The 24,306-nt window shown below is 37.7% G+C and overlaps 1 protein-coding gene and 2 non-coding genes across 3 annotated transcripts; 2 read left to right on the plus strand and 1 right to left on the minus strand.

The window, feature by feature from the left end:
- Positions 1-3,989: 3,989 nt before the first annotated feature.
- On the plus strand, positions 3,990-5,066 carry GPR15 (G protein-coupled receptor 15). Its single transcript, XM_068982665.1, has one exon. It carries the CDS (start codon positions 3,990-3,992, stop codon positions 5,064-5,066), a length of 1,077 nt encoding a protein of 358 aa, XP_068838766.1.
- Positions 5,067-17,380: 12,314 nt separating this feature from the next.
- On the minus strand, positions 17,381-17,539 carry LOC138094112 (U1 spliceosomal RNA). Its single transcript, XR_011146204.1, has one exon. It is a non-coding gene; the product is annotated as a U1 spliceosomal RNA (small nuclear RNA).
- A 2,735-nt stretch (positions 17,540-20,274) lies between these two features.
- LOC138093274 (U6 spliceosomal RNA) lies at positions 20,275-20,381 on the plus strand. Its single transcript, XR_011146032.1, has one exon. It is a non-coding gene; the product is annotated as a U6 spliceosomal RNA (small nuclear RNA).
- Positions 20,382-24,306: the final 3,925 nt, after the last annotated feature.

Below are 24,306 nucleotides of genomic sequence, written 5' to 3' on the forward strand. Positions count from 1 at the left end.
CCAAAATAATAACAAACATAATGTATAAAGATGGTTAAGATGTGTGAATTACAACAGTGGCCCTAAACTTTAGTGTGTTTAGGAATCACTGCTGCTGCTGCTGCTGCTAAGTCGCTCCAGTCGTGTCTGACTCTATGCGACCCCATAGACGGCATCCCACCAGGCTCCTCTGTCCCTGGGATTCTCCAGGCAAGAACACTGGAGTGGGTTGCCATTTCCTTCTCCAATGCAGGAAGGTGAAGTTGCTTAGTCGTGTACTACTCTTCACAACCCTATGGACTGTAGCATACCAGGCACCTCCGTCCATGGGATTTTCCAGGCAAGAGTACTGGAGTGGGTTGCCATTGCCTTCTCTGAGCCACTCCTAATGACTCTGATTCAATAGCTCCAGGACCAGGTTCAGAAAGCTGCAGTTTAGTAGGTATCCCAGGGGACTCTGACGTGGGTAATGTGGTCTAGCACCCACAAATTCAAAACAATGACTTTAACGGGCCAAAAAAAAAGACTACAGTTGGGTAACTACTATAAACTTGAGGCTAGTGAAACAATATCAGATGGTCTCTGCCTTTAAGTTGCTCATGATCAGCTCAGGACATCAGACACCAAAACAACTTACCATGTGAAAGGAGGTAATAAGTAGTTTACGAGTAGCATTGTGAAAGGTCTTAGAACATACAAAAGTATAGGCAATAATCTCTGTTATCAGAAAGGATGAGGGAGGGAGTATTTCTTTTCTGGAAAAATAATTCTTAAGAGGTGACATGTGTGCTGTAATTCAGTTACTGATATTTACAGCTTACTCTGTTTTGTTTTATTATTATTATTTTTCTGGCCATCGCCTGTTCATACTGCCTTTTCATATGCTTATGGTGTCCAGTGTTGTTTTTGAGTTTTAGTCTATTTGGTTTCTTCATGTTTATTTCAAAGGGCGTTCAAGGTTAAAAATGATCGTCATTCAGAATTTATTTAGAACTATGACCTCCCCTACTCTATCTAGTCAGCTTTTATCGCGGGTTCTGTCTTTTAACAGCTTTATACTCTTCGAGTTATTAAAAGACCAGTACTGTGCTGTTTGGGCTTCCCTGGTGGCTCAGCAGTAAAGAATTTGCCTGTACTGCCAGAACTGCAGGAGATTCAGTTAGATCTCTCTGGGTCTGGAAGATCCCCTGGATAAGGGCATGGCAACCCAATCTAGTATTTTTGTCTGGAGAATCCCATGGGCAGAGAAATCTGCCAGAGGAGTCCTTAGGGTCACAGTCGGACATGACTGAAGCAACTTAGCATGCACGGTCACAGTATGCAGTTTGTTCCCTTTTTTGGCTCAAAACAATTTTCTGACTCAGGTTCCAAGATACTGTTGATCTGTGATGGGTATTCTCATCCTGCAGCATTCTACCACTAATTACCATAATCCAAAGTGACTATATGATAAAGCAAATCATTTTGCCTACAGGTGCTTCAAAGTTTACTGAGGAAGTCAGACTTAATTGAGATAATTGACATCAACAGGCCAACAAATCTGGAATGCTGAAAGAAAATTTAAGGCCTGAAGAATAAATGTACAGCCAGATGTGATCCTCTGGTGTATGAACCTAAACTCTTTTCCATTGTTATAATAATTGTATATGGAATTCCTGAGATAGATCTAAAATTTGTTTAATATTTTAGGCATACAATGAACATTATCTCTGTAAATAGCAGAACTTCTGGCTGAAGAATGTGAAATTCTAATAGTACAATTACCATACATTTACGAGTAAACTTTGAAATATATATATATAAAATTGCTTCTTTAATGCAAACACACACACACACAGTGTTTAAATACTTGAATATTTTACGTTTACCTCATCAATCCTTTTCAAGTAAACATTGCCCTACTTCAAACTGACAGGCTGAGTTATTCTATTAAATATTTAAGGCTTGCCCAATGGGAAAGATTTCTATCCCAGAAATGTCAAAAAGTTAATTAGCTATATCTCCTCTGCAGCCTATACTTAGGGAAGGATATGGCCTCCTACACTCCCTCAGGGACAACACAGAGCAGCCTAGGACACAAAAGAAGACAGACGGGGGCCCATAAAGCAACTCCCTAGTGACTTTCTGGAGCTGCCCCAGATCAGGGGAGCCCTCCCCCTTCCCTGACCCAGACTACAGGCCTGAGACTGAATAGAACATGGGAATCGAACATGGCAGGAGGGCACCCAGCAGGCAGGATCGTTCTTTACAATGTGCTAGTTAATTATGGAGGAAACAAAAATTCAGTGGAAAGGACTTTGAATGTTCAGCAATTATATTTTCTTCTATGCAATAGTAATATCAACCCAAAACTGTAATTTTGAGGGTGACAGGAGATGAAGGGACAGTGAGAAGGACACAAGAGTGTGAGGGAGCCTTGAGCTACTTCAGCCAGTAAAGAATTGAAATAGGAGTCAGTTTCAGAATTTGTTGTGTTTTACTACAGTCTTCCTAAATAAAAGGGAACAGGTGAGAGACAAATATGATAGAATCCTTCTGCTACTACGCTGTCCCTCAAGTGTTTTGAATGAACCTCAAATCTTTCTTTTGTAGTGCTTTCCTTTTATACTGGCCACTGCATCGTAGTGTCAACTAATATATGGTTGTCTGTTGCCAAGTCAGTCATTCCAAAAGGGAAGTTCACCGATGTGTGGAGGCACTTATTGAAAAGTCAGAGTTCAGAAGCTAAAAAATCAGTCCTATCAAAATGAAGTGTAAAAAAGAGTAGATTAGAGGGAATCTAGAGACTGGTGGAGGATAGTTATTTGAGGATTCATAAGGAGAATTCCTTCAAGGATATTATTCAAGGATATTAATGCTAACAAAAGGAAACTGCATTGGTTGAATTACAGTAACAGAAAACAATGGAAAAATAGCAGTTTGTGGCTTTTAAACCTGTGTTTGTAAGCTGCGTAAATAACAACAGTGCCTGCAATTAAACCCCAGTGAATTCATTCTTGCTAAATTATACTGGATCAAAGTAACATTTCCAAAACACCTACTAGGTGCAAGGTACTATGCTAATTGCAGTGAAAAACATTTTAAATAATAAAAACACAAGACGTGGTCCCAGCATTTTGGGTACTGTTTAAAACTTACTAAACAAGACAGGATCTGTTATGCATGAACTGAAAGAGGCAAATAAATGAGAAGAAACTAATTGGAATCATAATGTTTGCCATAGATGCAGACTGGTATGATTTGGGCAAATTTCAGTTTACTCTCCATGCAATGGAAGACTATTGAAAAGTCTTCATAATTGAAAAGAGTACCTTGAGCATCACCACCATAAAATTCTAAAACAGGATCTCGTCTGTGAAACAGGAGGCTAGATCAAAAGAATTCTCAATGTTAGAAAAGCAAATATGTCTTTAAATTTAAGTAAGTAGGAGAAAAAAAAGCTAATTCATCTCCTAACTTCTGAGTTTAAAGAAATAAATTGAATACCTTGAAGAAAAAAGCCAAAAAGCACCTCAGTCTTCAGTGTGTCTATGTGTGTGTGTTAGTCGCTCAGTCGTGCCTGGCTCTTTGCCGACCCCATAGGCTGTAGCCCGCCAGGCTCCTCTGCCCATGGAATTCTCCAGGCAAGAGAATTCCTAGAGTGGTTGCCACGCCCTCCTCCAGGAGATATTCTTAACCCAGGTATTGAACCTGGGTCTTCTGCACTGCAGGCAGATTCTTCACCATCTGAGCCACCTCCTGGGCAAATGCAAATAAAGAAAACCATAACCACAACCACCCAGCACCTATTAGGGTGGTGTTCCTTGTGGGCCCTTTCTGAGGATTGGTAGAAACTGTGTTTTTTAATCTCTGTTTTTATGCTTGTCCCAAGATCTTTTAAGGAAGGGGGTGGGGCAGGGGGAAGAGGCAGACACTGTATAAAAGAAGCTGCCTTGAGAATTTTCTAAAATACATACAAAAACTTCCTAGGTTAGGAAACTTACCAGATTTGGCAGCTGATGGACCCAGTGATGGACCCAGAAGCAACCTCGGTTTATTTGGAATACTTCTTTGTTACAAGTCACAATCCTGATATTGAAGAGACCCACTCCCATGTTCCTTATACATCAGTCTTCCTTCCGGTCTTCTACACAGCTGTGTTCCTGATTGGAGTGTCCGGGAACCTCATTCTCATGAGTGCACTACATTTCAAACGGGGCAGCCGAAGACTGATCGACATCTTTATCATCAACCTGGCTGCCTCCGACTTCATCTTCGTCATCACTTTGCCTCTCTGGGTGGATAAAGAAGCATCTCTGGGACTGTGGAGGACCGGCTCTTTCCTGTGCAAAGGAAGCTCCTACGTGATCTCAGTCAACATGCACTGCAATGTCTTCTTGCTCACCTGCATGAGTGTGGACCGCTACCTGGCCATCGTGTGTCCAGCCGTATCCAGGAAAGTCAGGAGGAGAGACTGTGCCTATGCGGTCTGTGCCAGTGTCTGGTTTGTCTCCTGCCTCCTGGGGTTGCCTACCCTTCTGTCCAGGGAGCTTACCCTGATTGATGATAAACCATACTGTGCGGAGGAGAGGGCCACTCCCATCAAACTGACTTGGGCCCTGGTAGCCTTAATTTTTACATTTTTTGCCCCTTTGGTGAGCATTGTGTCCTGCTACTGTTGCATCACAAGGAAGCTGTGTGTCCATTACCAGCAGTCGGGAAAGCACAACAAAAAGCTGAGGAAATCCATAAAGATCATCTTTATCGTTGTGGCAGCCTTTGTCCTCTCCTGGCTGCCCTTCAATACTTTCAAGCTCCTGGCTATTGTCTCTGGGTTGCAGCAAGAACTCTACCTGTCCTCAGCTTTTCTCCAGCGGGGCATGGAGGTGAGCGGGCCCCTGGCATTTGCCAACAGCTGCGTCAACCCTTTCATTTACTATATCTTTGATGGCTACATCCGCCGGGCCATCATGCGCTGCTTGTGCCCTTGCCTGAAGAACTACGACTTTGGGAGCAGCACCGAGACATCAGACCTCACGAAGGCTCTCTCCAACTTTATTCACGCAGAGGATTTTGCCAGAAAGAGGAAGAGGTCTGTGTCACTCTGAAAAGGACAGTGACACTTCAAGCTCTGTTGATGGGGTTGAAGGGTTCATTTGTGCCCACGACAAAGAAAGAAGAAAAGTATTTCTAATAGTATTCATATTGCTTATGAATACAAGGAAGTGTTAATTTTTAAAGAGACATCTAGAAAGCCTCGTTGTTCATGGATATAATTAGGTTATATGCTGTTTTTTGTTTGTTTGAGTTGAATAGACTTATTTGACCCTTGCCAGTCAAGTTCACTGGGCAAAATGCAACTCTTCTAAGTCTTGAACTCTGAGATAAGGCTCCTGCTTGGACCAGTTCTTCTCTTCATGGGTGTTAACGCACATTCCAGCCTTTTCCTCTCTCAGAAAACTTGATCCAGACCACCCTTCATACTGGGCTCCAGAGTGGACTGCGTGTAAAGGATTCCATCCAGTTGTAACTGGTGAGAAATTTGGTGACAATGCAGATAGTAAAAAACTGTAATATACCAGTGCCCAGTGATTACTTGTTCCTGAGTAATGAAGTCAGGTTCTGGCCTTAATCTTTGATCGCACTTAATTGGGTGAGTCCATACCACCTTCCAACATTGTCTTTCACCCTATGCCATTCACAGTGACTTTGGGCTGGTGAAACCTCATGGGGAAAAAATCATTTTGTATTGTGTTTATGATTTAGGACTCACTTTACCACTTGGTCTTCAAGAATATTTTGACATAGAATAAGCTTTGACTTTCGTTTTCCTTATAAGATATACTGGTTAAAATGTATCTCATTATAATGGTGTAATAACTACTTTTCAATGAGGTTTTACTGTGCTCTTATTTTCCTTTTAGCCTTTATAAATTAGGATATGACTTTGTTTTAATTATATGTTTTTAATTACCTAGTTGTCTAGTTATCAAATAAAAATATTACTACTACTATAATTGGAGGTCATCTAATGCTTAGCTACACCCTCATGCAGATTATCATTTTGTATTTTAATTAAAATGTTAATGCTGTTCATTCCCTAGAGCATCATTTGCTTGGTGTATGTAATTTCACAATTTGATCCAATAAAACAGGAAGACGGGATGCTCAGTATTCAGGTAAAGGGAAAAATCTGTAACAAAAATGTTACTGATATTTTATATGCAGTTTTTTGAAACTCAGAAACCTTCGAGAACTCCTTCAACTGATAAATATTTACTGAGCCAATTCATACCTATATTCCTTTTAAAAATTTGAAGTGAAAATGTGATTAGCAGCCACAAAAGACGCAGCACCAAGCCTACTATTGTAAATACCTTTTGATTCAAGATAAAGTAGTTTTTTTTACCTCCACTGTTGACACAAATGAATTACTATTTTAGTTTTAAATGTTAGGTTTGAAAATCAGAGAAAGCTTCAAATCTTTTCAGAGACTGCATAATTCAGGATCATCCTATGTACCTTAATATTAAGAGAAATCTCAAATATTGGGCATCTTCTTATAGTCTGTTTAGAAGTTTTGGGTTTTATAAATTGGTTAATTTATTAATTTCTCTTAAACTTTTTGGGGCTTCCCTGGTGGCTCAGAGGTTAAAGCATCTGCCTGGAATGCTGGAGACCTGGGTTCGATCCCTGGGTCGGGAAGATCCCCTGGAGAAGGAAATGGCAACCCACTCCAGTACTCTTGCCTGGAGAATCCCATGGAGGGAGGAGCCTGGCAGGCTACAGTCCATGGGGTCGCAGAGTCAGACACGACTAAGCGACTTCACTTCACTTAAACTTTTATTAAATAAAAATATAATTTCATTATAAAAGTGCTCATCTATGTTGTATTAATTGCTATTAACATATCAGTTAACACTGATACCCTAACAGTGTTTTAGCAATTATCATAAATATAGAAATAAAAAGACTGTAAATCATAAGAAATAAATTTTCTTGGAAAACTTCAAAAGTGAATTCAACATAATTAAATAGATTACCAAGCGTTAAGTAAAAACAAAATACAAGATATTTACTTTTCAGAAACAAATCAACAAAAGCACTGTAACTAATCAATGCCTTTGAGAAATGCTGCCTTTAGAAAACAGCCCAATCAGCTGCAGTATTTGTTAGGAAATGAAAAAACCTGGGTTACTTGGTTTAACTTCACCTTTAATGTTGGGACATTGAACAAATCATTTTAATCTTTCATATCTAAATGTCATTGGTAATATCCATGTCCATAGCATCCTTAAGTTTAAGACTAATAAATACAAGTAAAAAGTTTCCTTAAACATTAAAAAGTTGTGTAAAATGATTGCTTCTTTCATTAATTATTGAATGTTACATAAAAATTTCCAAACTAGATTATCAAATGACTCAATCATTTTCATTTAACAAATATTAAAGGCTATCTTACTTCTGTATCACCCTTTTATTTTTCCATTTTAACACTGAAGAAAATATACTATTGTACTTTTAAATATTTTAAGTGGATATGCTAACTGTGTGCCTTATAAAAATCTTAGCATATTTTATATTCATAAGGTACCAGTTATGGAAGGAATATAGGCATAATTCTACAGATAGGATAACTCTGATAGAAAAAATTATAAATGTAATTAGTTGGTATGTCATTATGAAAACTTACCACAGAAAAGCTCTCCATTAAAGCCTGGATAAAAAGTTGTCTGATCACTTATAATTAATTTAAAAATTAAGGCACACACAGTCACAAACACACATTTAGTTCATTTGGGCCATATAGAAAGATGAAAACTAACCTGACATTCCTGGGAGTCCCACAGTTCGTCCTCTCGAACAAGTCAAAATTACCCCAGAGTGAGAACAACTCTAAGTAAGAACAGTCTTAAAGGAAGCTATGTGCGTGACTGAAAGGGGACATAAGTTACTAGGGGTCACAAGTCAATTTTTAAATAGACGCAGAAATACACAGTATGATGGGAAGCTGAGTAAAAGAAATCTTCCTCTGATTCATCTTGACTCCTCAAATCATTCTCTATCCCCCCCAAGAGATATCAGAAGTTGAGAAATGACTTATCAAATGTGCATGCCACAGAGAAAAGTGAGCCTCAGTTTTCCTGCACAGCTCATTCACAAAAGTCAAGCAATAGTAAAAGAATTACAAATTTGTTTCTCAAAGAGCCCCTGATGGAGCCTGCTATTAAGATGTTGCCTCCACCATGAGAGAGAGCAGTGCCATCCAGAGGAAAAGCAGAAGGATAATTCTAACTACTGGAATATTTGTAAATAAATGGTACTGGATTCAGTTGCTTTCCACAGAGCTTGTAGGTTGGATTATCCCATGCAAATGCCTGTTCTTATTTTCTGTTCTTTTCTTTGAGTCAACATTCTTTGCTTTTATCGATTCTGTGAGTAAGCAGTTACGACTAGACTTTACATGTCAGTAGACAGAGGAAAACTACTCCAGCTTTGACTTTTAATTGCAGGTGAGTGCCTCTTGTCTCTTATCTTTGTCAGTTTCTTAACAGAGCTACATTACCAAAATGTATCTGATAAGTGGAAATTTCATCCTCGGATTGATAAAACTTCAACATTAAACCAAACCTACTTTAAATATCCAATGTGTCAAACTATTAGCAAAGAGAAAGTTCTTATGACAAGTTGAAATACCATAGTATATAAACTCACCTGAAATGTTCATTTATTAATCTAAAAGAGGAAGGAGATATTCTGTTACTTGACAAGCATCAACCTAAAAAGTTCTTGGTTTATGTATATGAGTACCAAATTTCTAAGATCCGATGGAAAAATACAGTGGAACTTTTTCTGAGTTGGGCACATATAATTAAGTTGAATTGTTGTTTTAGGCAAGTGGCCCATTTGAAGGTTTTATATGATACAATGTTCATATTATTTCTGTAATGCTCTGCAGACTGAGTAAAGATGTCGCAGGCGGATTCTTTACCAACTGAGCCACAAGCAAAGCCCAAGAATACTGGAGTGGGTAGCCTACCCCTTTCCCAGTGGATCTTCCCGACCCAGGGTCTCCTTCATTGCAGGAGGATTCTTTACCAACTGAGCTATCGGCAAAGCCCTAAGATATCATCAATCTGACATTATTCAGTGATTTTTTTTCTTTTCTAATTAAGAGGATTTAATAATTAGCTAGTTTACTATCACTCCCATATTAACAAGGGTTAGGCTTCCTCTATGAGTACTTCATATTTGTCAATATTGACAGAAAATTTAGCATTTTTATCTGCTAGCCTCTATCAACAGAGTCGGACATGACTGATGCCGCTTAGCATGCATGCATGCATTGGAGAAGGAAATGGCAACCCACTCCAGTATTCTTGCCTGGAGAATCCCAGGGACAGGAGAGCCTGGTGGGCTGCCATCTATGGGGTCGCACAGAGTCAGACACGACTGAGGTGACTTAGCAATGGCAGTCTCTATCAATTATGATTAGAAAGATTTTATGTCCTTATTACTATTAGTTTAAATGAAATATAAAAGGTACTTTTTGCTAGAATACTTTAAGTCTATATTTGCAGAAGCTATAGACATTCTTGTGATGTTCTTAGATCAAATAAATTTTTTTCATCAATAATTGTGAGAGTAAAGACTATTTAAAATTTTTTTAAAAGTTTCTGTAGCAGAGTCTTTAGCAGACAATTCTGCTTTTTTTCCCATATAGACAGTGTGTAAGAACTGTCTGTTGTAAAATGCTCACAAATTCTTAAATCTGAAAATTCCAGTATAGCATATAAAATCTCCATACAAATTTTGTAAAGTTTAACCTCTTCAGAGATACTGTACGATGTGTAGAAAATAAAGCAAAATTGAGATCTCAATTCTAAGTGTTTAGCCTGACCTGCTAATTAAGTCCTTACTCATCCCATCATAGGTCAGTGGTTTAATTTTATACTTTTATGCCTAGACCAGTGGAGTTTCTTGGAGAACAGTCAATATCTCAAACATCAAACTGTGAGTGCAAAATGTCTATTGTCTACAATGCATTATGACAGCCAGAAATTTGTTCATCTAACTGATGGGTTCCTTATTATAATTTATGGATTCTGAAGCAGGCGTACTGCAGTCATCCACTCACAAAACCTCTCTTTCTCTCCCCTCCCCTCAACCTCACATCTCTGTCTCTATATCTCTCTTTCTCTGTCTCACACACACACACATGCAAACACACAAACACATGATGTACAAATACAGCTGATACATACCCACTGACTTCTGTTGCTAATATTCAGTCTAAAGTACTTGATAGAATGCAACAAAGGGAAAAATAAGGCAAAGAAAAAATATAGTAAATACAAAATACAAAAGAAAATGTCATATATAAAAATAAACATATCAACTAATACAATAACAATATTATATTGTAATAACACAATTGGTATTGTAATAATACAATAAAAACATAAATGGATTAAAATTTCCTATTAAAATTGAACCAGTAGCTCATTCTCACAGTCATCTAATATATATGTGGCACTGCTAGACTCTGTAGAATGTAAAGAGATACAGGTAAAATTTATTTCCTCATGGAGTTTACAAGCCTCTAGTTATCTTTTAAATCAAAGAATGGAGTATTGCCATCCAACAAGAACTTGATATATGCAGAGAAAATGACAAGTCAAATCACTTTATTTAATCTTTTCCAATGTTTGGAGAAAAACCTATATTTGTCCATACACAAGTTTCTTCATGTAACTGCCATTTTGATATGGTTATTTCCTAAATATCATCTGTATTTCCTTAAAGAACTGTGCATCCCCATCACTGGCATCCCCCAATGAAGATACTGTTATTGATCTTAAAGATTTTTAGGTGTAAAAGATTATTTTAAACATAAGAACACCTCTGGTTTAAATTTATTTTCAAACAAATTTTTAAAGTTATGTAAAGTAGGTAAGTCTACTCTAACCTTGCCCAAAGACCGTGATTTAATGAGATGCCCTCTCTCTTACCCTCTGTTTAGACCAAAAACAAAACTGACAACTCAGGTGGAGAAGTGGTAAATGAGAAACGAAACTTCCCCCGTGGTTTCATGTTTAAAGCAAAAAAAAAAAAAAAAAAAAACAGATTCAGAGGAGCTGAAGGTAGATGGAAATGGCAACTCTATTTCTAGTGAAAAAGATGTTCATGCAATGCAGATCTGACTTGCATGCATTAATAAAAAAAATAGTTTAAAATTAGTAAAGAATTGAAAAATGAAGTCAATGCAGAACTGCATAACTTACACAGACTTTAGGATTTTAAATTATAGTAGTTTCACTTATATAATTCAAAGTACTGCCAGTAAACTTATGAAAATATTTAGCATGATAATCAAAGATGACCAAATAAAAAATATTATTTTACCTATTAAGTTAACAAATATTTAAACATTAAATACTGAGGCTTACCAGAATTAAAGGTGTGAAGTGTGGGCAAGACTTCTTGGGCTATTGATTGAGTATAACTTAATTAAGCTTTCTACAGTATATTTAGAAAATCTATGAAAAGAAATTCCACTTCTAGGATTTTACCATGCAATGTAATTATGGCAACATGCAAAGATATATATTCATGCATTTTTATTGCAGCACTGTTTGCAAAAGAGACTGGTACATATTAAGAGCTTGATAAATAATAGTTGAGAAATAACTCCATCTTAGATTATAGGTGAAGAAAACAGAATTCAAAGAAATCAAGTTTCACATAATTCTTAGTGAACTGAATAAAAAATGAAACCTGATTTTAGTCAAACTGAAGCCTATGCAATTTCAAAGCTCATGCTTTTTCCACGATGCCATATTTTTTTCCTCTGATTCCCTTACTCTTTAACAGACTCTGTTAACAACCTTCACTTGTTCATTATTTTTTCCAATGCAAATCTCTCAAATCACCAAACCCTTTGTCTGTTCTTGACTAACATTTCCTGAGGGAGAAGGAAGTTCATTTTACTGAAAGTATTTTTTTTTTCAAAAGTAAAACATTTTCTTGTAACATGTTTCCCATGATCTCTTAACTATGACCTTTCAGAAACAGCATCTTCCATCCAACAGTCACTAAAAATTCTTATCTAGAAAAACAGATGCATGCTGCATGTAAAAAATGGACAATTATCTATTTTACTCCCCCTCCCACCCAACCCCACACTAAAGGATAGTAGCATTATGACAGAGGCTTTCACAGGAAAACACTTTTTTTAACCGTGAATATGTACTAAGTAAGAATCATAGTTTCATTTTTTTAATCCCTCAAATGTTTCTAGTCCCAGATTTCTGAGAATATACACATAGCAAGAAGAAAAAGTAAATCTTTCGCCAAAGCTCACGCTGTAGACAGTGTGGGCAATGCAGCCTAAACTGGGCCAGAAATTGAAGTTTCACCATCTTTCTTATTAAGTGCTATTCATTATGCCAAGAAGCTGCCCTGATCCATGTGCAGAAGGCATTCAGTAGCCAGTGCTCCTATCTTTCAGGAACTTTGCTTACACTTTTCAGAAGGCACATTTGTATAAATGGCTTCCTGATTTCAGTAGGGACTCTCCAATGTAGTTTTGAGAAACATAGAAGTTTCTCAGATTAGGAACATTATTGTTGTTGTTCAGTCACTAAGTCATGTCTGACTCTTTGCAACCACATGAACTGTAGCACGCCAGTCTTCTTGGTCCTTCACTATCCCCCAGAGTTTGTTCAAAAGTTTGTTCAAACTCATGTCCATTGAATAGGTGATGTCATCCAACCATCTCATCTTCTGTCACCCCCTTCTCCTTCTGCCCTCAATCTTCCCCAGCATCAGGGTCTTTTCCAATGAGTCAGCTCTTCACATCAGGAGGCCAAAGTATTAGAGCTTTAGCTTCAGCATCAATCCTTTCAATGAATATTCAGGGCTGGTTTCCTTTAGGATTGACTGGTTTGATCTCCTTGCTGTCCAAGGGACTCTCAAGAGTTTTCTCCAGCACCACAATTCGAAAGCATCAATTCTACAGTGCTCAGCCTTCTTATAAACATTGTAAACTTATAAACATAATAAACTACCCCAAACATAAGGTAAAAACTTGATTTAAATTTACATTAAATAAGAAATATTTACCATGCAGCATTTTTAGCAAGGAGAATTAAGAATGTTACAAAGTAAAATGATAATAAGGTTAATAATTACTGGCCCACATTTAAGGAAAAAGAAAATATAATTTTTAAGCATAAGAGAGCATGGTACTCAAGTATTAAACCTGCTATTTATTTTTAACAACAAAGAATAATTACTTCAGCTTGTTTTATTTAGGGAAGATATTAAAATATTAATAATGGTTTTTTATATAGTAGAACCAAGGACAGATTCACTTTTAATTTTAATTTATTTTTCTTTACATTTTATGAATATTCTACATTTCCTATAATGAATATGTATTTTCTTTTTTAAACTTTAAAATAAAAGATGCTGAAATAAAATGTTACATGCGGCATAAAATACACATTAATATTTCAGTACAACTTTGCATCTTCCTCTAAAGTCAAAAATAGGGATTTTTTAAATGTCATGCTCAATTTTAAATTCTATATCCATAACTTTGAAATGATTTAACTTTGGACAAAGTCTTACCAAATTAAAGCTCAGCCAAGTCATATTTGTTCTCATATCAAATGCAGCAAGTAATTATTTGGGTCAAAGATTCCAATTTCCTTTTCTAAATTGACTTGCCCATTAAGTTAAAAGTCAGCCTAGTTTGAGTATGTAAGTGCAGTTTTTACATTATTTTTTTAAGTATTTTAACTTTTCGATTAAGTGTAAATTAGAACTGGTTCAACAGAATGATAGTTGACTATAGGTCTTGCCAATTAATTTCAAATGCTGTCTTTCAGAACATTTGCAAATAATATGATATTGCTGGAAAAAGTGAGAATATTTCCAAGTGAAAACTTTCTGAAATACAAGTAATGAACTTTTTATTTGAGCAGTCATATGCGAATGAATAGTGACTTTTAGCATTTTTCTACTTCACTCGGATTTAACTACAAAGTATTGTAGCATTACTGACGTCTGAATATTGTTTACTAAGCTTTCAAGGAAGGAGAACTACTGGCCTAACATCAATTTTCCATTGTAATAGTACAGCTCTATTACCAAGAAAAACGCACGGGAAGATGACTCGTAATAAATATCTACAACTCCCAACGATCTATAAAGTGCGTCACATGTATTAACACACTTAATTTAATCCAGTCCACCTTCCTCCCTTCCCTTCTTTTCTCATAGCAGTCAGACCCTCCATCTCAGTCCAAAGGTCTCTCCCCACCTTCTCTAGCTCCATCTCCAATAAATCTCTTGCCTATTCTTGTCTTGAGGTCTGCTTCTCTGCAAACTAGAGCTAACATAGGAAGAAAACTTTTTTTTTTCTGAGAGAATAAAATTTTCTGAAGGTTCAAGAATTCTTTGGGGAAGTGCTTTCCTTTCCGACATGTCAAAATAGAGCATGCTATACAATGGAATAATAAGCATTTTATGCATTTTCATACTTCATATATAAAATCGTATATAAATAATAGAGAATTATAAAAGTGTGCCTCTGAGAAGTATCTTGATTATCTGGCTTAAGGAAAGTCCTCAATGACACCTTAAGTAATAGGTAATAATTCTTAGTGCTATATTGATAAGTAATATTGTAGCTATTATTGGAGTTTTCTTGCACCTTTCTCCCACTTCCCTGGAAAATTCAAAAGAAGAGTGCCTTAACATAATGGCATAACTACAAAAGTGTAGTGTAATATAGTTGCAAACATAAGGGCTTTAATATCAGAAAATTTGCATTAGAAACCATAAAATCAGAAAATTTGAGTTAGAAACCATAACAACAGACCACTAGTAACATCAGTATGAACTTGGACAAGCTATTGACATTCTCTGCCTCAAGTTTTTACCTGTTAAATGAGGATAACACTGTTTTCCATGGAGTTGTTGAGATAGGTCATACAAATAATGTCTATTTTGTTTTTATATTATTTATTGATCCTATATGCATGAACATCAAAATATATATTTTAATAAATTTTAATTTTTAGTAATTTAATTGTGAGGACTTAAAATGTATCAAGTTGTTGGAGTGCATATAAACATCATGTAACATTGTATATTAGTCATAATATATACATACCTAAACAGGCAGACCCAAAAAACCAGCATCCTCATTCACAGCTAATAAATTTATTTTAGCTCTTGGGCAACAAATTTTATCAACTATGTTTGAGAACTATTTTTATTCAAAGCATTATTATACATTTATTATTTCATTCTTGCTGGTATTATTTAGTTCTTGCTAGTGCTATAACCAGAGAAGGCAATGGCACCCCACTCCAGTACTCTTGCCTGGAAAATCCCATGGACGGAGGAGCCTGGTGGGCTGCAGTCCATGGGGTCGCTGAGGGTCGGACACGACTGAGCTGCTTCACTTTCACTTTTCACTTTCATGCATTGGAGAAGGCAATGGCAACCCACTCCAGTGTTCTTGCCTGGAGAATCCCAGGGACGGGGGAGCCTGGTGGGCTGCCGTGTCTGGGGTCGCACAGAGTCGGACACGACTGAAGCGACTTGGCAGCAGCTGCAGCAGTGCTACAACAGAAAATATCTTTAAAGCAAGAAGAGGATTAGACATAGATGTCTTTCCTTAGAAGTCTCTGTAAGTAAGGTTTTTCAGCTGGGTTAATTAACACAGTTGTGCATGTATATCTATAACTCTATCAGAAATTATGTATAAAGAGGGAAGGAGGAACTTAAGGATTTACAAAGCCACGGTTTTGCTCCGAAGATAGAAGAAAGTGCTAGCTACAGGCAAGAAGTTCTCTCTTTGAAAGTCAAAGCCTTTCTTGGTTTTGACATTTTTGGTGAGTTAAAGTGCAGAAAAACCTACAAATATAGATCTGCAAATGTTTAAAATGCTTCATCAGACAAAGTTCAAAATATCACAAACATTTTATTTATGTCTCTATGTAGAGAAAATAAGAAATACAGTATTCTTCCCGCTTGCCTATAATTGTGGTGCTTACAACATTGCCCTCTGGGAAAAACAACTCTGTTTTGGGGCAGGGGGTGTGGTTGGCAGAGGGACAAGTTAAGGGAGTGGGAGATAGGAGACACCATCATCATTGTTGCTGATTTTCCATTTATTTTAGGAAAAAGTTCCTACTCTGTGGTTTTTTGTATCTAAGATGACTAGCCAGCTGAGAATGTAAGGTGTTGGGAAGGCTTCTCAGGGAGTTAGAACAGACGGGTGAAGCCTAGGAGAAAAATTCACCTTCTCCAACTGCACTTCAGCTCCAGCCTGTAAGGACACTGACCCAGTGGGAGAGGGGAATGACCTCAGAGTCATTACCCGCTCCAGATCCTCCACCGTTGGATAAGCCTGCCATGATTGGCTTACTTCAGCCACTGAACCATCTTCACATGAATGCATGACTTCCATCTTCAATTTTTCTTTAATCTTTTCTGTTTTTGTGCCTCTCCACTTTCCATGAGAGTAAAAACAGCACTAATTTTTTAACTGAATTAAAGATGCTTTAAATTCTATGATGGCTTTACAATTTGCAAGTTTCACACACATGATTTCATATAATCCCATAATAATGTTGTTTGTTTGTTTTTTTCTCCTACCCTCTGTTGCCACTCCCCTTTCCCTCTCCCCACTGGTAACCACTGGTTTGTTCTTTCTCTGGGTGAGTCTGCTTCTTTTGTTTTATTCACTAGTTTGTTATATTTTTTAGATCCACATATGTGATACATTGTACTTTTCTTTCTCTGTCTGCCATATTTCACTTAGTGTAATGCCCTTCACTTCCATCCACTTTGCTGCAAATGGCAAAATTTCATTCTTTTCTATGGCTGAATAATATTCTATCACATGTATGTGTGTATTCAATTGTATGTATGTGTATATATACATACAATTGAATCTTCTTTAATCCATTTATTTGTTGATGAACATTGCTTCCATACCTTGGCAATTGTAAACAATCCTGTTAAGAACATTGGGTTGCCTGATCTTTTCGAATTAGTGTTTCTGTGTTTTTCAGATATGTACCCAGGAGTGGAATTGCTGGGTCATATGGTAGTCCTATTTTTAGTTTTTTGAGAAACCTCCATTACGGTTTCCATAGTGGCTACACCAATTCACATTCCCCCCAACAGTGTACAAGTATTTCCTTTTCTCCACATTCTTGACGTTTGTCATCTGTCTTCTGTTTGTTGATAGCCACTCTGACAGATGTGCAGTGACAGCTCACTGTGATTTTGACTTGCACTTCCCTGATGATCAGCAATCTTTTCAAGTGCCTGTTGGCCATCTGCATTTCCTCTTTGGAAAATTATACATCCACTTCTTCTGCCCATTTCTCCCACTTTGGGAAAAGTGTGAATGCAGTCCCCCTCTACCAGAAGTTATGCGGACGAGTTTGCCATGTTTGGAGAAATCAATCAGCACACCCAGAGTGCAATGGGTAAGTCTCACCTGGGGCAAACCACCTTCGTGATCATGGTAACTCCCCTGCCAGGTAAGTATCCCATTTTTCAATTTTTTTTTTAAATTTCTTTTTGTATGAACTATTTACATGCATTTAATATTAACCTCTTATTGGTCATATCATTTGCAAAAATTTTCTCCCATATCCCCTCCTATTAAGTAGATTGTCTTTCTGTTTTGTTAATGGTCTCCTTTGCTGTGCAAAAACTTTGAATCTTAATTAGGTCCTATTTATTTATTTTTGCTTTTATTTCCTTTTCTTTAGGAGAAGGACCCAAAAAACATATTGTTGTGATTTATGTCAAAGACACAAATCTGCCTATGTTTTCCTAAAAGAGTCTCAACGTTTAAAAAAACACATGAGTTTTTAATATGATAAATGGTTGTTTTTCCCCCTTGCTTTACTATAAAACACAGTGAGACACATAAGAAAATCCTCATGGCCTTTAGAAATAATGCATTTGAAATTTTCAATGTAAAAATCTAGTTAAATTCAGATCCAAATTGTTAGATTTATTGTGCCAAATTTCAAATGGAAATGTGGTTCTCTGCATTTTAAAATGTATAACAACTACTTATAATATTCTGTTTAATATAGACACATCACTATGTGCATGACAGAGTTAAAGGCTTATTTATGCAATTTTTATAGAATACAACACAAACATTTCTGTCAAAGGACTTGTAAAATCATCTACCTCAACCCACTCATTTCAAGTGAAGAAACTAAGTGTAGAGTCTTATTCAGAAGCAAAAGTCCTTCGTGTTTTTTTTAAAAAATCATTAAGCTGATACACATGGGTACTATTATAAACATTGTTAAGATAGTGATACATTTCTGTTGCTGGTGATAAGTAGCCACCCCTGAGTACTCTAAGTGCTCACCTCTCATGGCCTTTGGCCGTCTTTCCTAGGAGTTCCTGGGCCCTTCAACATCAACCAACTAAAGGGTTAACCGTTTGTAAGCAGGAGGCCCTTGGGAGACAGGTTCCTCCTGAAGTGGTGCCCATGAAGATTCAGACTGTTAAACAGTTGTGAACATCACCCCTGCCTGCAGTCAATGACAGAAACTTAAAATTCCCAGCTGCATCGGACACCTGTCAATTGAGCCAGCATCCATTCCGATGCTTTACCCCTACCCTCAGGCAGTCATTTGCTCCTTCCCACCCAGCTCATGTGTTTTGATAAAAGCTGAACCCACTCTCAGGCCCACAGAAAAGCCTTAATAGACTTCAGCGCCTCAGTTCCTTCCACGCCTCGGCCACAGCCACCACAGGGTGAGCATGTGACCAGTCAACTAGGCAGTTCAGAGTGCCGGGTCAGCATTGCTCTCTCCCCAGCTGGGCTGCATGGAAACTTGCAACCACCTTATTAACAGCAAGGGGGCCAGTCAGAATAAAATTAACGTGGTTAACAGTTAAGAGAGAAGACATAAAAACAAAGCAACACAAACCAGAATTTTAAAACAGTTTTTACTGTCATGGCTGAGCTGCTAGATCGATGAACCTAGGTCCTCCCTACATCTGGACTTGCCAGTCACCTGAACTTCACCCCGTTTGTTGTTTTCTCTTGTTGTTTAAGCCTGTTTGAGTTGAGTTTTATTTCAAACCTCAAAAGACCTCAAAGGTCCTCCAGCAGTTTTGCAAGAATTCTTCAGTACAGCACTTTAGTTAAATATATCACAAAGTTATGAAACAAAACAGAATTTCCCAAAATGTCTTCCAAAGAACATGAACTGTAAGAGAAGTTAATAGTTATTATGGTCCTGGAGAGGAACGGCTCAATAAAGTCAACTAAAATAGACCTGGATCATCTCACAAAGAAGATTTGTGGTATACTCAAAATATAACTTTTATTTTTTATTCTTACCTAATCTTTTTTGAATGTATTCATCACAGTAATTGCCCCTTACCTGAAGACCTTGGGAGATTTATTGACTTTTCTACTTATTTTGGGGGGAAGACTTTTAAATCTCAAATCACAACATTAATTCAGAAAACAAAATAACTTTGTTCTTTTCTTCACCTAATAACCAGTTCTTTGGGGAAAGTTGGGGTGGGGTAAGTTGCCAGAATTAATAGATTAAAATATGAGATGCCTAGTAATATTTGAAATTCAGACAAATGACATATATTTTTTAATATAAACATGTCCCAAATATTGCATGGGATATACTTATGTTTATAATAAAAATGTTCATTGTATACCTGAAATTCAGATTTAACTGAAGATCTTGATTTTTTTTCTAGGAATGGTAAGTAAAAGCAAGGAGAAAAGGTAAGGGGAGATATAGTTCTTACTTTGCTGAATGACTATTTCTTTGGGTGTGGGGGATGGTGAAGGTGACTCATATGGGCCAACATTCAGGTTCTTTAAATGTTTCTTCATAGGGGAACCTCTCCAGCATCAATACTCAAGACTTGAGTGATACTCCTCATTCCCTCAGGATGTCTATGTCCCCTAGTCCATCAGCTGGGAGATATAGATTTGTCCACACCAGATATAGATTTATCCCTATACATCTTTGGCCCTATACAGACTGGCCTCCAAAGTGGCAAAGCACTTGGAACAGTGCCTGACACAGAATATGTCCTCAGTAAACATCAGCTGTTATTAATAGTAGGAGTATCAGCATTAGTAGCAGTATAAGCAGTAGTACTGGAGTTGCCTAGGTGACAATTAAAAAATGGCAAACTGAGTTTTGATTACACTAAGACATGTCATTTTGCGAATTCATGTGTTTCTGATTTTACTTGTCTAAAAAAAGCAAATGTGTGCTCGCTTTGGCAGCACATATACTAAAATTGGAACGATACAGAGAAGATTAGCATGGCCCCTGCTCAAGGATGAGATGCAAATTCATGAAGCGTTCCATATTTTTAAATCCACACACCTATGGACACCTTATCTTCGACAAAGGAGGCAAGAATATACAATGGAATAAAGACAATCTCTTTAACAAGTGGTGTTGGGAAAACTGGTCAACTACTTGTAAAAGAATGAAACTAGATCACTTTCTAACACCACACAAAAATAAACTCAAAATGGATTAAAGATCTAAACATAAGACCAGAAACTATAAAACTCTTAGAGGAGAACATAGGCAAAACACTCTCCGACATAAATCACAGCAGGATCCTCTATGATCCACCTCCCAGAATACTGGAAATAAAAGCAAAAATAAACAAGTGGGATCTAATTAAAATTAAAAGCTTCTGCACAACAAAGGAAACTATAAGTAAGGTGAAAAGACAGCCTTCAGAATGGGAGAAAACAATAGCAAATGAAGCAACTGACAAACAACTAATCTCAAAAATATACAAGCAACTTATGCAGCTCAATTCCAGATAAATCAACGACCCAATCAAAAAATGGGCCAAAGAACTAAATAGACATTTCTCCAAAGAAGACATACAGATGGCTAACAAACACATGAAAAGATGCTCAACATCACTCATTATCGGAGAAATGCAAATCAAGACCACAATGAGATACCATTTCACACCAGTCAGAATGGCTGTGATCCAAAAGTCTATAAGCAATAAATGCTGGAGAGGATGTGGAGAAAAGGGAACCCTCTTACACTGTTGGTGGGAATGCAAACTAGTACAGCCACTATGGAGAACAGTGTGGAGATTCCTTAAAAAATTGCAAATAGAGTTGCCTTATGACCCAGCAATCCCATTGCTGGGCATACACACTGAGGAAACCAGAATTGAAAGAGACACATGTACCCCAATGTTCATTGCAGCACTGTTTACAATAGCCAGGACATGGAAACAACCTAGACGTCCATCAGCAGATGAATGGATAAGAAAGCTGTGGTACATATACACAATGGAGTATTACTCAGCCATTAAAAAGAATACATTTGAATCAGTTCTAATGAGTTGGATGAAACTGGAGCCGATTATACAGAGTGAAGTAAGCCAGAAAGAAAAACACCAATACAGTATACTGACACATATATACGGAATTTAGAATGATGGTAATGATAACCCTGTATGTGAGACAGCAATAGAGACACAGATGTATAGAATGGACTTTTGGACTCTGAGGGAGAGGGAGAGGGTGGGATGATTTGGAAGAATGGCATTGAAACATGTATACTATCATGTAAGAAACGAAGTGCCAGTCTATGTTCGATACAAGATACAGGATGCTTGGGGCTGGTGCATGGGGATGATCCAGAGAGATGATATGGGGTGGGAGGTGGGAGGGGGGTTCAGGATTGGGAGCTCGTATACACCCGTGGTGGATTCATGTCAATGTATGGCAAAACCAATACAGTATCATAAAGTAAAATAAAGTAAAAATAAAATTAAAACAAAAAAAAGCAAATGTTTCCATACATTTGAATATGGCAAGAATACACAAAAGAACTGTACAAAAAAGATCTTCATGACCCAGATAATCACGATGGTGTGATCACTCATCTAGAGCCAGACATCCTAGAATGTGAAGTCAAGTGGGCCTTAGAAAACATCACTACGAACAAAGCTAGTGGAGGTGATAGAATTCCAGTCGAGCTATTTCAAATCCTGAAAGATGATGCTGTGAAAGTGCTACACTCAATATGCCAACATATTGGAAAACTCAGCAGTAGTCACGGGACTGGAAAAGGTCAGTTTTCATTCCAATCCCAAAGAAAGGCAATGCAAAAGAATGCTCAAACTACCACACAATTGCACTCATCTCACATGCTAGTAAAGTAATGCTCAAAATTCTCCAAGCCAGGCTTCAGCAATACGTGAACTGTGAACTTCCAGATGTTCAAGCTGGTTTTAGAAAAGACAGAGGAATCAGAGATCAAATTGCCAACATCTGCTGGATCATGGAAAAAGCAAGAGAGTTCCAGAAAAACATCTATTTCTGCTTTATTGACTATGCCAAAGCCTTTGACTGTGTGGATCACAATAAACTGTGGAAAATTCTGAAAGAGATGGAAATACCAGACCACCTGACTTGCCTCTTGAGAAATCTGTATGCAGGTCAGGAAGCAACAGTTAGAACTGGACATGGAACAACAGACTGGTTCCAAATAGGAAAAGGAGTACGTCAAGGCTGTATATTGTCACCCTGCTTATTTAACTTCTATGCAGAGTACATCATGAGAAACCCTGGGCTGGAAGAAACACAAGCTGGAATCAAGATTGCCAGGAGAAATATCAATAATCTCAGATATGCAGATGACACCACCCTTATGGCAGAAAGTGAAGAGGAACTCAAAAGCCTCTTGATGAAGGTGAAAGAGGAGAGTGAAAAAGTTGGCTTAAAGCTCAACATTCAGAAAACGAAGATCATGGCATCTGGTCCCATCACTCCGTGGGAAATAGATGAGGAAACAGTGGAAACAGTGTCAGACTTTATTTTTGGGGGGGGCTCCAAAATCACTGCAGATGGTGACTGCAGCCATGCAATTAAAAGATGCTTACTCCTTGGAAGAAAAGTTATGACCAACCTAGATAGCATATTCAAAAGCAGAGACATTGCTTGACGACTAAGGTCCGACTAGTCAAGGCTATGATTTTTCCTGTGGTCATGTATGGATGTGAGAGTTGGACTGTGAAGAAGCTGAGTGCCAACGAATTGATGCGTTTGAACTGTGGTGTTGGAGAAGACTCTTGAGAGTCCCTTGGACTGCAAGGAGATCCAACCAGTCCATTCTGAAGGAGATCAGCCCTGGGATTTCTTTGGAAGGAATGATGCTAAAGCTGAAACTCCAGTAGTTTGGCCACCTCATGGGAAGAGTTGACTCATTGGAAAAGACTGTGATGCTGGGAGGGCTTGGGGGCAGGCGGAGAAGGGGACGAACGAGGATGAGATGGCTGGATGGCATCACTGACTTGATGAACATGAATCTGAGTGAACTCCAGAAGTTGGTGATGGACAGGGAGGCCTGGTGTGCTGTGATTCATGGGGTTGCAAAGAGTCGGACATGACTGAGCGACTGAACTGAACTGAAGTGAATCAAAATGCCTGTAGAGTCCTTGAATAATACTAAAATTTTGTATCCTCTTGTATGAGTTGACCAAAAAGTTCATCTTGGTCTTTCCATAACATCTTACAAAAAACTGAAATCAAACTTTTTAGCCATCCCAATATTTTAGCCATGTAAAACCTTTTCTGAAATGTAGACATTTTCACATAGTTAGAAAATACATAATTAGGAATTATTTTGTATCTTTTATTTTTAAAGAAAGTGAGGTAAAGTGTTAGTCACTCAGTCATGTCCAACTCTTTGTAACCCCAAGGACTGTTGCCCACCAGGCTCTTCTGACCATGGGTTTCTCCAGGCAAGAATATGGAGTGGGTAACCATTCCTTTCTCCAGGAGAATTTTCTCTACCCAGGAATCAAACCCAGGTCTCCCACATCGCAGGCAGATACTTTACCATCTGAGTCACGAGGAAAGCCCCATTCTCCTTTAAAGAAAGGAGAGTGCTTAATCCAAAAGAAACAAATATTATTAGCAACTTTGGATAAGAATATAATCATTACAAAACACAACACTGTCTATCTTCTAACCAAATTTCCCAAAAAGTGCATTTTTGTTTTGTGACTTTTCAACTTTTGCAGCTCTGCCTGAAGCCACAATCTTATGACTTGGAGTACAAGACAAGCATCCCGCTGTCATTAATTTTTAAGCAATGTCTCACTTTCACATGCAACTCAGAAAGGGCAGAAAGAAAAACAGCAAACCCCACCAGCATATGCCTCAAGATCACTAATTTTAAACACACAGTTGTATCCTAACCTGCCATAAGCAGCACACCAAGAAAAGGTGGGCTCTAGGTGAGCTGGTGA

Source organism: Capricornis sumatraensis, chromosome 1 (assembly GCF_032405125.1).
Source record: "Capricornis sumatraensis isolate serow.1 chromosome 1, serow.2, whole genome shotgun sequence".
In the NCBI taxonomy this organism is placed as follows: domain Eukaryota; kingdom Metazoa; phylum Chordata; class Mammalia; order Artiodactyla; family Bovidae; genus Capricornis; species Capricornis sumatraensis.